The sequence below is a fragment of the Bombina bombina genome, chromosome 2 (genome assembly GCF_027579735.1).
Source record: "Bombina bombina isolate aBomBom1 chromosome 2, aBomBom1.pri, whole genome shotgun sequence".
In the NCBI taxonomy this organism is placed as follows: Eukaryota; Metazoa; Chordata; class Amphibia; order Anura; family Bombinatoridae; genus Bombina; species Bombina bombina.
In genome coordinates, this window is record NC_069500.1 from 189439325 (window position 1) to 189454256 (window position 14932).

The 14932-nt window shown below is 43.6% G+C and overlaps 1 protein-coding gene across 1 annotated transcript in view; it reads left to right on the forward strand.

Moving 5' to 3' along the window:
• Window positions 1-14932, forward strand: part of POC5 (POC5 centriolar protein) — a 295101-nt gene that overhangs the window by 183323 nt on the left and 96846 nt on the right. Inside the window, exons 8-9 of the mRNA XM_053701388.1 lie at window positions 5772-5951; window positions 6051-6213. Coding sequence (XP_053557363.1) covers window positions 5772-5951; window positions 6051-6213 — 343 coding nt within the window. The remainder of the gene's footprint in view (window positions 1-5771; window positions 5952-6050; window positions 6214-14932) is intronic.

The following is a 14932-nucleotide window of genomic DNA, read 5'->3' on the forward strand; positions in this document are numbered from 1 at the left end:
ACAAACTGTGACATCCAGCTTCCCTCAAAGGCCCTCTGAATGCTATAGGACATCTGTAAAGGGCCCAAAGGCTTTCCAAAGTCGTTTATTGGGGAAGGTAGGGCCACAGCTTGCTGTGGTAGTTGGTTGTGACTGTTAAAAAACGTCTATTTCGTTTTTTTGATCCGTTTTTTTAACTAAGGGGTTAATCATCCATTTGCAAGTGGGTGCAATGCTCTGTTAGCTTGTTATACACACTGTAAAAATTTCGTTTGATTTACTGCATTTTTTCACTGTTTTTCAAATTCTGACAAAATTTGTTTCTCTTAAAGGCACAGTACCGTTTTTTATATTTGCTTGTTAACTTGATTTAAAGTGTTTTCCAAGCTTGCTAGTCTCATTGCTATTCTGTATAAACATGTCTGACATAGAAGAAACTCCTTGTTTATTATGTTTAAAAGCCATGGTGGAACACCCTCTTAGAATGTGTACCAAATGTACTGATTTCATTTTATGCAATAAAGATCATTTTCTGTCTTTAAAAAATGTATCACGAGAGGAATCTGACGAGGGGGAAGTTATGCTGACTAACTTTCCCCACGTGTCAGACCCTTTGACTCCCGCTTAAGGGACTCACGCTCAAATGGCGCCAAGTACATCTAGGGCGCCCATAGCTTTTACTTTACAAGACATGGCGGCAGTCATGGATAATACACTGTCAGCAGTATTAGCCAGACTACCTGAACTTAGAGGTAAGCGAGATAGCTCTGGGGTGAGACAAAATGCAGAGCATACTGACGCTTTAAGAACCATGAATAAAAAGAGTGAAGCGCTCAACCTGGAAACAAACAATAGCATAATAGCTTGTTCTATGGCTAGTTACCACCCAAGAAGCAGCCTCTTTTTGCTCAACATGTGCCTTTCACAGAGAAAAACTTTCCTGAAGCATATCAGTCTGATCCTGACTTCACAGTACAGTCCAGCCCCGAAATACCAGGCAATTCTTCTCTGAACGAGAGAAACGGCAAAACCCCAGACGTACGTTTCGGCCTATTGTGGGCCTCGTCAGTGAGGTGCAGCCATATCCCTCTAGGCACACTGAGCAACGGGTCCACGTCTGGATTCCCGCATCACACTTAGGGAGACTTCCCAAAATGTCATAATTTGCATAAATAAAAAGAGAGAAGCGCTCAACCTGGAAACGAACAATAGCATAATAGCTTGTTCTATGGCTACTTACCACCCAAGAAGCAGCCTCTTTTTGCTCAACATGTGCCTTTCACAGAGAAAAACTTTCCTGAAGCATATCAGTCTGATCCTGACTTCACAGTACAGTCCAGCCCCGAAATACCAGGCAATTCTTCTCTGAACGAGAGAAACAGCAAAACCCCAGACGTACGTTTCGGCTTTAAGAACCATGTCTGATACTGCCTCACAATATGCAGAAGCTGAGGAAAGAGAGCTTCAGTCAGTGGGTGATGTTAATGACTCAGGAAAGATACCTGATTCTTATATTTCTACATTTAAAGTTAAGCTTGAACACCTCCGCGTGTTGCTTAGGGAGGTTTTAGCTGCTCTGAATGACTGTGATACCATTGCAGTGTCAGAGAAATTGTGTAGACTGGATAAATACTTTGCAGTGCCGGTGTGTACTGATGTTTTTCCAAATACCTAAAAGGTTTACAGAAATTATTAATAAGGAATGGGATAGACCAGGTGTGCCGTTCTCTTCCCCTCCTATTTTTAGAAAAATGTTTCCAATAGACGCCACCACATGGGACTTATGGCAGACAGTCCCTAAGGTGGAGGGAGCAGTTTCTATTCTAGTAAAGCGTACTACTATCCCTGTCGAGGACAGTTGTGTTTTTTTTTTTTTTTAGATCCAATGGATAAAAAATAAGAGGTTACCTTAAGAAAATATTTATTCAACAAGGTTTTATCCTACAGCCCCTTGCATGCATTGCCCCTGTCACTGCTGCTGCGGCGTACTGGTTTGAGTCTTTGGAAGAGGCTTTACAGGTAGCGACTCCATTGGATGACATACTTGGCAAACTTAGAGCACTTAAGCTAGCCAATTCTTTTATTCTGATGCCATTGTTCATTTGACTAAACTAACAGCTAAGAATTCTGGTTTTGCTATACAGGCGCGCAGAGCGCTATGGCTTAGATCATGGTCAGCTGACGTGACTTCAAAATCTAAGCTACTTAACATTCCCTTCAAGGGGCAGACCCTATTCGGGCCTGGTTGAAGGAGATTATTGCTGATATCACTGGAGGAAAAGGTCATGCCCTTCCTCAGGACAGGTCCAAATCTAGGGCCAAACAGTCTAATTTTCGTGCCTTTCAAAACTTCAAGGCAGGTGCGGCATCAACTTCCTCTAATAATAAACAAGAGGGAACTTTTGCTCAATCCAAGACGGTCTGGAGACCAAACCTGACATGGAAAAAAGGTAAGCAGGTAAAAAAGCCTGCTGCTGCCTCTAAGACAGCATGAAGGAACGGCCCCCTTTCCGGGAACGGATCTAGTAGGGGGCAGACTTTCACTCTTTGCCCAGGCGTAGGCAAGAGATGTTCAGTATCCCTGGGCGTTGGAAATTATATCCCAGGGATATCTTCTGGACTTCAAAGCTTCCCCCCAAAAGGGAGATTTCACCTTTCACAATTATCTGCACACCAGATAAAGAGAGAGGCATTCTTACACTGTGTACGAGTCCTCCTAGTTATGGGAGTGATCCATCCAGTTCCAAAGGCGGAACAGGGACAGGGTTTTTACTCCAATCTGTTTGTGGTTCCCAAAAAAGAGGGAACCTTCAGACCAATTTTGGATCTAAAGATCTTAAACAAATTCCTCAAAGTTCCGTCGTTCAAGATGGAAACTATTCGTACCATCCTACCACTGATCCAGGAGGGTCAATATATGACTACAGTGGATCTAAAGGATGCTTATCTTCACATTCCGATACACAAAGATCATCATCGGTTTCTCAGGTTTGCCTTTTAAGACGGGCATTACCAGTTGTAGCTCTTCCCTTGGGATTAGCTACAGCCCCAAGAATCTTTACAAAGGTTCTAGGGTCACTTATGGCGGTCCTAAGCCCGCGGGGCATAGCAGTAGCCCCTTATTTAGACGACATCCTGATACAGGCGTCAAACTTCCAAATTGCCAAGTCTCATACGGACGTAGTACTGGCATTTCTGTGGTCGCATGGGTGGAAAGTGAACGAGGAAAAGAGTTCTCTATCCCCACTCACAAGAGTTTCCTTTCTAGGGACTCTGATAGATTCTGTAGAAATGAAAATTCACCTGACGGAGTCCAGGTTATCAAAGCTTCTAAATTCCTGCCGGGTTCTTCATTCCATTCCGCGCCCTTCGGTGGTTCAGTGTATGGAAGTAATCGGCTTAATGGTAGCGGCAATGGACATAGTGCCATTTGCACGCTTACATCTCAGACCGCTGCAACTATGCATGCTCAGTCAGTGGAGCGGGGATTACACAGATTTGTCCCCTCAACTGAATCTGGACCAAGAGACCAGGGATTCTCTTCTCTGGTGGCTATCTCGGGTCCATCTGTCCAAAGGTATGACCTTTCGCAGGCCAGATTGGACAATTGTTACGACAGATGCCAGCCTTCTAGGTTGGGGTGCAGTCTGGAACTCCCTGAAGGCTCAGGGATCGTGGATTCAGGAGGAGTCTCTCCTTCCATTAAATATTCTGGAACTAAGAGCGATATTCAAGGCTCTTCAGGCTTGGCCTCAGTTAACATCGCTGAGGTACATCAGATTTCAGTCGGACAACATCACGACTGTAGCTTACATCAACCATCAAGGGGGAACGAGAAGTTCCCTAGAGATGTTAGAAGTTTCAAAAATAATTTGCTGGGCAGAGATTCACTCTTGCCACCTATCAGCTATCCATATCCCAGGTGTAGAGCACTGGGAGGCGGATTTTCTAAGTCGTCAGACCATTCATCCGGGAGAGTGGGAACTCCATCCGGAGGCATTTGCACAACTGATTCATCGTTGGGGCAAACCAGAACTGGATCTCATGGCGTCTCGCCAGAACGCCAAGCTTCCGTGTTACGGATCCAGGTCCAGGGATCCCAAGGCGACACTGATAGATGCTCTAGCAGCGCCCTGGTCTTTCAACCTGGCTTATGTGTTTCCACCGTTTCCTCTGCTCCCTCGACTGATTGCCAAGATCAAGCAGGAGAGAGCATCTGTGATTCTGATAGCACCTGCGTGGCCACGCAGGACCTGGTATGCAGATCTAGTGGACATGTCATCCTTTCCACCATGGTCTCTGCCTCTGAAACAGGACCTTCTACTTCAGGGTCCTTTCAACCATCCAAATCTAATTTCTCTGAGGCTGACTGCCTGGAGATTGAACGCTTGATTTTATCAAAGCGTGGCTTCTCCGAGTCAGTTATTGATACCTTAAGACAGGCACGAAAGCCTGTCACCAGGAAAATTTACCATAAGGTATGGCGTAGATATCTTTATTGGTGTGAATCCAAGGGTTACTCATGGAGTAAGGTCAGGATTGCTAGGATATTATCTTTTCTCCAAGAAGGGTTGGAAAAAGGATTGTCAGCTAGTTAAGCATCTGGCAGATGTTCCAGACGTTCAGGCATTTTGTCAGGCTTTAGTTAGAATCAAGCCTGTGTTTAAACCTGTTGCTCCACCATGGAGCTTAAACTTGGTTCTTAAGGTTCTTCAAGGAGTTCCGTTTGAACCTCTTCATTCCATAGATATCAAGCTTTTATCTTGGAAAGTTCTTTTTTTGGTAGCTATTTCCTCGGCTCGTAGAGTCTCTGAGCTATCTGCCTTACAATGTGATTCTCCTTATCTGATTTTTCATACGGATAAGGTAGTCCTGCGTACCAAACCTGGCTTCTTACCTAAGGTGGTATCTAACAAGAATATCAATCAAGAGATTGTTGTTCCATCCTTGTGTTACACAATTTGGACGTGGTCCGTGCTTTAAAGTTTTACTTACAAGCTACTAAAGATTTTCGTCAAACATCTGCTTTGTTTGTTGTCTACTCTGGACAGAGGAGAGGTCAAAAAGCTTCGGCAACTTCTTTTTCTTTTTGACTAAGAAGCTTAATCCGCTTAGCCTATGAGACTGCTGGACAGCAACCTCCTGAAAGGATTACAGCTCATTCCACTAGAGCTGTGGCTTCCACTTGGGCCTTTAAAAATGAGGCTTCTTTTGATCAGATTTGCAAGGCGACGACTTGGTCTTCGCTTCATATTTTTTCAAAATTTTACAAATTTGATACTTTTGCTTTTTCGGAGGCTATATTTGGGAGAAAGGTTTTACAGGCAGTGGTTCCTTCCATTTAAGTTCCTGCCTTTTCCCTCCCTTCATCCGTGTACTTTAGCTTTGGTATTGGTATCCCACAAGTAATGGATGATCCGTGCACTGGATACACCTTACAAGAGAAAACACAATTTATGCTTACCTGATAAATTTATTTCTCTTGTGGTGTATCCAGTCCACGGCCCGCCCTGTCATTTTAAGGCAGGTAATTTTTAAATTTAAACTACAGTAACCACTGCACCCTATGGTTCCTCCTTTCTCGGCTTGTTTTCGGTCGAATGACTGGCTATGACAGTTAGGGGAGGAGCTATATTACAGCTCTGCTGTGGGTGTCCTCTTGCAACTTCCTGTTGGGAATGAGAATATCCCACAAGTAATGGATGATCCGTGGACTGGATACACCACAAGAGAAATACATTTATCAGGTAAGCATAAATTGTGTTTTTTTTGTTTTCCAATTGATCAAATAGGATTATGCATCACAACTGGCAGATAGGCATTACAGGAGAGTGCTAATAAAGAATGTTTGGAAAGCTTGGCACTCTGTTCTTGAATCAAACTGGAAGGCTAAAGTGGAGCAAGCTTGTCGAGCCCGAGCTGAAGAAATTTGTATTGAGCTGTCCAATGATTATGAAGCCAAGGTTGCACAGGTATTTAACTTGGTATAACAAACGTGGTAATTGTATGATTATATACAGTTTTATAACAATTTCCTTGACTAAACTTGCCAAATACATTTTCCTTTCTAGTTGGCTGGTGCTCTTGGGGAAGCAAGAGCAGAAGTCCAAAGACTTCATGAGGAAAGAGGACATTTTGAGGGTTCCATGAAGAAAGCATTTATGCGGGGTGTATGCGCTCTGAATATGGAAGCAATGACTATGTTTCAAGGAAGAGAAAGTCGAGCGGAGCATGGTCAGTAATCAGATTATGTCTAGTAGAAGTATAGATTATAGTTGTAGTTTAAAATAGCTCTAAAGTATTGTTTCTTTTACAAAGATATGACGAGTTTCATCCTTACTTGTGGGATATTAACCTCCTGCTAACAGGAAGTGGCAAAGAGCACCACAGCAGAGCTGTATATAAAGCCCCTCCCTTCCCCTCCACCCCCAGTCATTCTCTTTGCCTGTGTTATACTAGGAAGACATGGTAAAGTGAGGTGTTAGTTTTAGTTTCTTCAATCAAGAAGTTTTTTATTTTAAATGGTACCAGTGAGTACTATTTTCCTTAGGGGGATATGGAAGAAGATTTCTGCCCTGAGGTTGATGATCTTAGCAGTTGTAACTAAGATCCATGCTGGTTCCCACAAGACTTCTGAAGGTAACCATGAGACATCTTCAGTGTGGAGACCGGTTTCATGCTACAAGAAGCATTAAGGTATGTGCAGCCTTTTATTTCTGAGGAGACTTGATATATCAGAACTGGCTGGCATTTATTTCCCTGTTTGGGAATGGGGTAAACAGTAAAAATATTTTTTATAAAGGGTATTACTTGTGTCCCTGGTTTTTATTTATCAATGGTTGACTTATGGGCATTGTGTGACACTATGGGAATACAAAGAAAAACGTTTTTATTTTCTGGCATTCGTATGTTTGATTTTGGTGCATTTGAGGGGTTATAGGACAGACATTATCAGTTCTGTATAACTTAGGTGTGAAACCGCTTCCCCATGTGGTTGTGTTTGGGCCTGCTTCGGCATCAACCTTAAGGGGCGTGACACATCGACCTTATAGTTTGTGACACAAATGTAGGTACTATTAACCATTACATCACGGCTCCCACTGAGAACAGAAAAAGACCTCTGGTGATAAACATATTTAATTTATTTCTGTATTATTGTTTGCGGCCTGCTCCGGAGTTTACAATCACTGTGCTATTTGAAAGTAGGCAGCTGCATAAAGCGGAAGACTTCCTTATATTGCCGGATAACTGATACAGTTCGGTGGCGATCCTGGAGACATACCCATACACAACTTGAAAAGGTAACCATGCCAGAGCATACCCGATCAACAACTGATTGCTGACACGGCAAGCAACAGCTAAAAACCAGACCGGAGGGGCCAGGGGGTGGTGTTCGGCAGTCCCGGGAGCTGAACTGTTTGCCGGGTGATTGACACACAGTAAGAGGCAACTGAGAACACTGATCGGAGCTGTTCCACGCTGCTCTACGGCCCGGTAAGCAATTGCCCCTGTTATATATCCCCAGGCCATACACGCACCACAGAAGATTTAAAATAAGGGGTATTCCTAACACACAGGTGGGACACTTGGGCCTGAGACAGATGCTTACTGTAGCGGAGCTTCACATCTGATTCTTGGGATACTTGCGGCCTATAACTGGAGCCGGCCATCTTGCAGGCCTTATAGCTGGAGTATAAGAACTGTGACGCAGTTTTTTGACACACATACCCCTCTTTTTTGGGCCTCATACAGATATTTTATTAAAGGCAGATACGTCACAAGTGTTATACTGGCAGATGGTTAATGCCCTCTAGACATACACAGCAATATGTCTAACAGGAAAAATAACAAGCTAGAGAGGGGGCTCAAATTTTCAAGCGTAACCAATTATCTCAAGGCTGCTTCACCTAGCACAGATATGCCAGAACATAGACCCCCTTCCTCTATTCATAATGCTACTGACTTGGCTGATGCTGCCTCCCATCAACATCAGGAATATTTGACCAGAAGTGACCTCAACACCATATCCTACTATATTTGCATACCGTCTTTCTTTCTTTATGTCGATTTGTGTGCTTTGTAATATTCTCTTTTCTCCAACATAGGTGTGTCCGGTCCACGGCGTCATCCTTACTTGTGGGATATTCTCTTCCCCAACAGGAAATGGCAAAGAGCCCAGCAAAGCTGGTCACATGATCCCTCCTAGGCTCCGCCTACCCCAGTCATTCTCTTTGCCGTTGTACAGGCAACATCTCCACGGAGATGGCTTAGAGTTTTTTAGTGTTTAACTGTAGTTTTTATTATTCAATCAAGAGTTTGTTATTTTAAAATAGTGCTGGTATGTACTATTTACTCAGAAACAGAAAAGAGATGAAGATTTCTGTTTGTATGAGGAAAATGATTTTAGCACCGTAACTAAAATCCATGGCTGTCCCACACAGGACTGTTGAGAGCAATTAACTTCAGTTGGGGGAACAGTGTGCAGTCTCTTACTGCTTGAGGTATGACACATTCTAACAAGACGATGTAATGCTGGAAGCTGTCATTTTCCCTATGGGATCCGGTAAGCCATGTTTATTAAGATAGTAAATAAGGGCTTCACAAGGGCTTATTAAGACTGTAGACTTTTTCTGGGCTAAATCGATTCATTATTAACACATATTTAGCCTTGAGGAATCATTTATTCTGGGTATTTTGATATGATTATATCGGCAGGCACTGTTTTAGACACTTTATTCTTTAGGGGCTTTCCCTAATCATAGTCAGAGCCTCATTTTCGCGCCGGTATGGCGCACTTGTTTTTGAGGACAGCATGGCATGCAGCTGCATGTGTGTGGAGCTCTGATACATAGAAAAGTCTTTCTGAAGGCATCATTTGGTATCGTATTCCCCTTTGGGCTTGGTTGGGTCTCAGCAAAGCAGATTTCAGGGACTGTAAAGGGGTTAAATATAAAAACGGCTCCGGTTCCGTTATTTTAAGGGTTAAAGCTTCCAAATTTGGTGTGCAATACTTTTAAGGCTTTAAGACACTGTGGTGAAATTTTGGTGAATTTTGAACAATTCCTTCATACTTTTTCGCAATTGCAATAATAAAGTGTGTTTAGTTTAAAATTTAAAGTGACAGTAACGGTTTTATTTTAAAACGTTTTTTGTGCTTTGTTATCAAGTTTATGCCTGTTTAACATGTCTGAACTACCAGATAGATTGTGTTCTGACTGTGGGGAAACCAAGGTTCCTTCTCATTTAACTATATGTATTTTATGTCATAAAAAAATTTAGTAAAAATGATGCCCAAGATGATTCCTCAAGTGAGGGGAGTAAGCATGGTACTGCATCATCCCCTCCTTCGTCTACACCAGTCTTGCCCATACAGGAGGCCCCTAGTACATCTAGTGTGCCAATACTCCTTACTATGCAACATTTAACGGCTGTAATGGATAATTCTATCAAAAACATTTTAGCCAATATGCCCACTTATCAGCGAAAGCGCGACTGCTCTGTTTTAGAAAATTCTGTAGAGCATGAGAACGCTGATGATATGGTTTCTGAAGGGCCCCTACACCAGTCTGAGGGGGCCAGGGAGGTTTTGTCTGAGGGAGAAATTTCAGATTCAGGAAACATTTCTCAACAAGCTGAACCTGATGTGATTACTTTTAAATTTAAGTTGGAACATCTCCGCGCTCTGCTTAAGGAGGTGTTATCCAATTTGGATGATTGTGATTATCTGGTCATTCCAGAACCACTATGTAAAATGGAAAAGTTCTTAGAGGCCCCGGGGCCCCCCGAAGCTTTTCCTATATCCAAGCGGGTGGCGTACATTGTTAGTAAAGAATGGGACAGGCCCGGTATACCTTTAGTACCTCCCCCCATATTTATAAAATTGTTTTCCTATAGTCGACCCCAGAAAGGACTGATGGCAGACAGTCCCCAAGGTCGAGGGGGGCGGTTTCTACTCTACACAAGCGCGCCACTATACCCATAGAAGATAGTTGTGCTTTCCAAGATCCTATGGATAAAAAATTAGAAGGTCTGCTAAAGATGTTTGTTCAGCAAGGTTCCCTTCTACAACCAATTGCATGCATTGTCCCTGTCACTGCAGCCGCGTGTTTCTAGTTTGATGAGCTAGGAAAGGCGATTATTAGTAATTCTTCTTCTTATGAGGAGATTATGGACAGAATTCGTGCTCTTAAATTGGCTAATTCTTTCACCCTAGACGCCACCTTGCAATTGGCTAGGTTAGCGGCGAAAAAATTCTGGGTTTGCTATTGTGGCGCAGAGCGCTTTGGTTAAAATCTTGGGCAGCGGATGCGTCTTCCAAGAACAAATTGCTTGACATTCCTTTCAAGGGGAAAACACTCTTTGGCCCTGACTTGAAAGAGATTATCTCTGATATCACTGGGGGCAAGGGCCACGCCCTTCCTCAGGATAGGTCTTTTCAAGACCAAAAATAAACCTAAGTTTCGTCTCTTTCGCAGAAACGGATCAGCCCCAAGGGCTACGTCCTCTAAGCAGGAAGGTAATACTTCTCAAGCCAATCCAGCCTGGAGACCTATGCAAGGCTGGAGCAAAGGAAAGCAGGCCAGGAAACCTGCCACTGCTACCAAGACAGCATGAAATGCGGGCCCCCGATCCGGGACCGGATCTGGTGGGGGGCAGACTCTCTCTCTTCGCTCAGGCTTGGGAAAGAGATGTTCTGGAGTTCAAGGGGCTTCCTCCAAGGGGGAGGTTCCACAGGTCTCAGTTGTCTTCAGACCACATAAGAAGACAGGCATTCTTACATTGGGTAGAAGACCTGCTAAAAATGGGAGTGATTCATCCTGTTCCATTAGGAGAACAAGGGATGGGGTTCTACTCCAATCTGTTCATAGTTCCCAAAAAAGAGGGAACGTTCAGACCAATCTTAGATCTCAAGATCTTGAACAAGTTTCTCAAGGTTCCATCGTTCAAGATGGAAACCATTCGAACACTTCTTCCTTCCATCCAGGAAGGTCAATTCATGACCAAGGTGGATTTCAAGGATGCGTATCTACATATTCCTATCCACAAGGAACATCATCGGTTCCTAAGGTTTGCATTCCTGGACAAGCATTTCCAGTTCGTGGCATTTTCTTTCGGATTAGCCACTGCTCCTAGGATTTTCTCATAGGTACTAGGGTCCCTTCTGGCGGTGCTAAGACCAAGGGGCATTGCTGTAGTACCTTACTTGGACGACATTCTGATTCGAGCGTCGTCCCTTCCTCAAGTAAAGGCTCACACGGACATTGTCCTGGCCTTTCTCAGATCTCACGGATGGAAAGTGAACGTGGAAAAGAGTTCTCTATCTCCGTCAACGAGGGTTCCCTTCTTGGGAACTATAATAGACTCCTTAGAAATGAGGATTTTTCTGACAGAAGCCAGAAAAACAAAACTTCTAGACTCTTGTCGGATACTTCATTCCGTTCCTCTTCCTTCCATAGCGCAGTGCATGGAAGTGATAGGTTTGATGGTAGCGGCAATGGACATAGTTCCTTTTGTGCGCATTCATCTAAGACCATTACAACTGTTCATGCTCAGTCAGTGGAATGGGGACTATTCAGACTTGTCTCCGAAGATACAAGCAAATCAGAGAACCAGAGACTCATTCCGTTGGTGGCTGTCCCTGGACAACCTGTCACAAGGGATGACCTTCCGCAGACCAGAGTGGGTCATTGTCACGACCGACGCCAGTCTGATGGGCTGGGGCGCGGTCTGGGGATCCCTGAAAGCTCAGGGTCTTTGGTCTCGGGTAGAATCTCTTCTACCGATAAATATTCTGGAACTGAGAGCGATATTCAATGCTCTCAAAGCTTGGCCTCAGCTAGCGAGGGCCAAGTTCATACATCAACCATCAGGGGGGAACAAGGAGTTCCCTAGCGATGGAAGAAGTGACCAAAATCATTCTATGGGCGGAGTCTCACTCCTGCCACCTGTCTGCTATCCACATCCCAGGAGTGGAAAATTGGGAAGCGGATTTTCTGAGTCGTCAGACATTGCATCCGGGGGAGTGGGAACTCCATCCGGAAATCTTTGCCCAAGTCACTCAACCGTGGGGCATTCCAGACATGGATCTGATGGCCTCTCGTCAGAACTTCAGAGTTCCTTACTACGGGTACAGATCCAGGGATCCCAAGGCGGCTCTAGTGGATGCACTAGTAGCACCTTGGACCTTCAAACTAGCTTATGTGTTCCCGCCGTTTCCTCTCATCCCCAGGCTGGTAGCCAGGATCAATCAGGAGAGGGCGTCGGTGATTTTGATAGCTCCTGCGTGGCCACGCAGGACTTGGTATGCAGATCTGGTGAATATGTCATCGGCTCCACCATGGAAGCTACCTTTGAGAGACCTTCTTGTTCTAGGTCCGTTCGACCCACTCCAGCTGACTGCTTGGAGATTGAACGCTTGATCTTATCAAAGCGAGGGTTCTCAGATTCTGTTATTAATACTCTTGTTCAGGCCTGAAAGCCTGTAACCAGAAAAATTACCACATAATTTGGTATATCTGTTGGTGTGAATCTGCAGGATTCCCTTGGGACAAGGTTAAGATTCCTAAGAGTCTATCCTTCCTTCGAGAAGGATTGGAAAAAGGATTATCTGCAAGTTCCTTGATGGGACAGATTTCTGCCTTGTCTGTGTTACTTCACAAAAAGCTGGCAGCTGTGCCAGATGTTCTAGCCTTTGTTCAGGCTCTGGTTAGAATCAAGCCTGTTTACAAAATTTTGACTCCTCCTTGGAGTCTCAACCTAGTTCTTTCAGTTCTTCAGGGGGTTCCGTTTGAACCCTTACATTCCGTTGATATTAAGTTATTATCTTGGAAAGTTTTGTTTTTGGTTGCAATTTCTTCTGCTAGAAGAGTTTCAGAATTATCTGCTCTGCAGTGTTCTTCTCCTTATCTGGTGTTCCATGCAGATAAGGTGGTTTTGCGTACTAAACCTGGTTTTCTTCCAAAAGTTGTTTCTAACAAAAACATTAACCAGGAGATAGTTGTGCCTTCTTTGTGTCCTAATCCAGTTTCAAAGAAGGAACGTTTGTTGCACAACTTGGATGTAGTTCGTGCTCTCAAATTTTACTTAGCAGCTACTAAGGATTTCAGACAAACTTTGTCTTTGTTTGTTGTTTATTCTGGTAAACGGAGAGGTCAAAAAGCAACTTCTACCTCTCTCTCCTTCTGGATTAAAAGCATTATCCGATTGGCTTATGAGACTGCCGGACGGCAGCCTCCTGAAAGAATCACAGCTCACTCCACTAGGGCTGTGGCTTCCACATGGGCCTTCAAGAACGAGGCTTCTGTTGATCAGATATGTAAGGCAGCGACTTGGTCTTCACTGCACACTTTTTCTAAATTTTACAAATTTGATACTTTTGCTTCTTCTGAGGCTATTTTTGGGAGAAAGGTTTTGCAAGCCGTGGTGCCTTCCATTTAGGTGACCTGATTTGCTCCCTCCCTTCATCCGTGTCCTAAAGCTTTGGTATTGGTTCCCACAAGTAAGGATGACGCCGTGGACCGGACACACCTATGTTGGAGAAAACAGAATTTATGTTTACCTGATAAATTACTTTCTCCAACGGTGTGTCCGGTCCACGGCCCGCCCTGGTTTTTTTAATCAGGTCTGATAATTTATTTTCTTTAACTACAGTCACCACGGTAACATATGGTTTCTCCTATGCAAATATTCCTCCTTAACGTCGGTCGAATGACTGGGGTAGGCGGAGCCTAGGAGGGATCATGTGACCAGCTTTGCTGGGCTCTTTGCCATTTCCTGTTGGGGAAGAGAATATCCCACAAGTAAGGATGACGCCGTGGACCGGACACACCGTTGGAGAAAGTAATTTATCAGGTAAACATAAATTCTGTTTTTCCTAGACAAAGGTAATGTTTTTTATTGCACTGTAAGATTTTGTTGGGCATGGGCTGTTTTATGGCCTATGACGCATCAAAATATCGCCTCATTGGGATCTCTGATATTCCTAGCAATGCCACGCACCACTATGATAATAGCACCAATATGGTGCCATACCAGGCATTTGGGAATCTCAATGATGATTCTACTTGTTTATTTACCCTTTGAATCATAAAATGTACCTTTTTTATTACTTAACGTGCTTATGTGGTTCATGTTTTTATTTGAGACTCTAGGGTTTGCCACTTCTAAAGTTTATCCTTTCTTAAACATTTCGTAGATGTATTATTGTAGGATCTATATGTTTTTTCTAGAAATGGAGCCTGTGTTTACCAGTTTGCCTTACACATAGGTAGAAGGTACCTACCCCCCCCCCCCCCCGGTATAAGTTTAAGATAGTTCGATCCCTAAATTTTAAGTTTCTCCAACATAGGTGTGTCCGGTCCACGGCGTCATCCTTACTTGTGGGATATTCTCTTCCCCAACAGGAAATGGCAAAGAGCCCAGCAAAGCTGGTCACATGATCCCTCCTAGGCTCCGCCTACCCCAGTCATTCTCTTTGCCGTTGTACAGGCAACATCTCCACGGAGATGGCTTAGAGTTTTTTAGTGTTTAACTGTAGTTTTTATTATTCAATCAAGAGTTTGTTATTTTAAAATAGTGCTGGTATGTACTATTTACTCTGAAACAGAAAAGAGATGAAGATTTCTGTTTGTATGAGGAAAATGATTTTAGCAACCGTTACTAAAATCCATGGCTGTTCCACACACGACTGTTGAGAGGAATTAACTTCAGTTGGGGGAACAGTGAGCAGTCTTTTGCTGCTTGAGGTATGACACATTCTAACAAGACGATGTAATGCTGGAAGCTGTAATTTTCCCTATGGGATCCGGTAAGCCATTTTTATTCACACAGTAAATAAGGGCTTCACAAGGGCTTATTAAGACTGTAGACATTTTCTGGGCTAAATCGATCATATTTACACATATTTAGCCTTGAGGAATCATTTAATCTGGGTATTTTTTGTAAAATAATATCG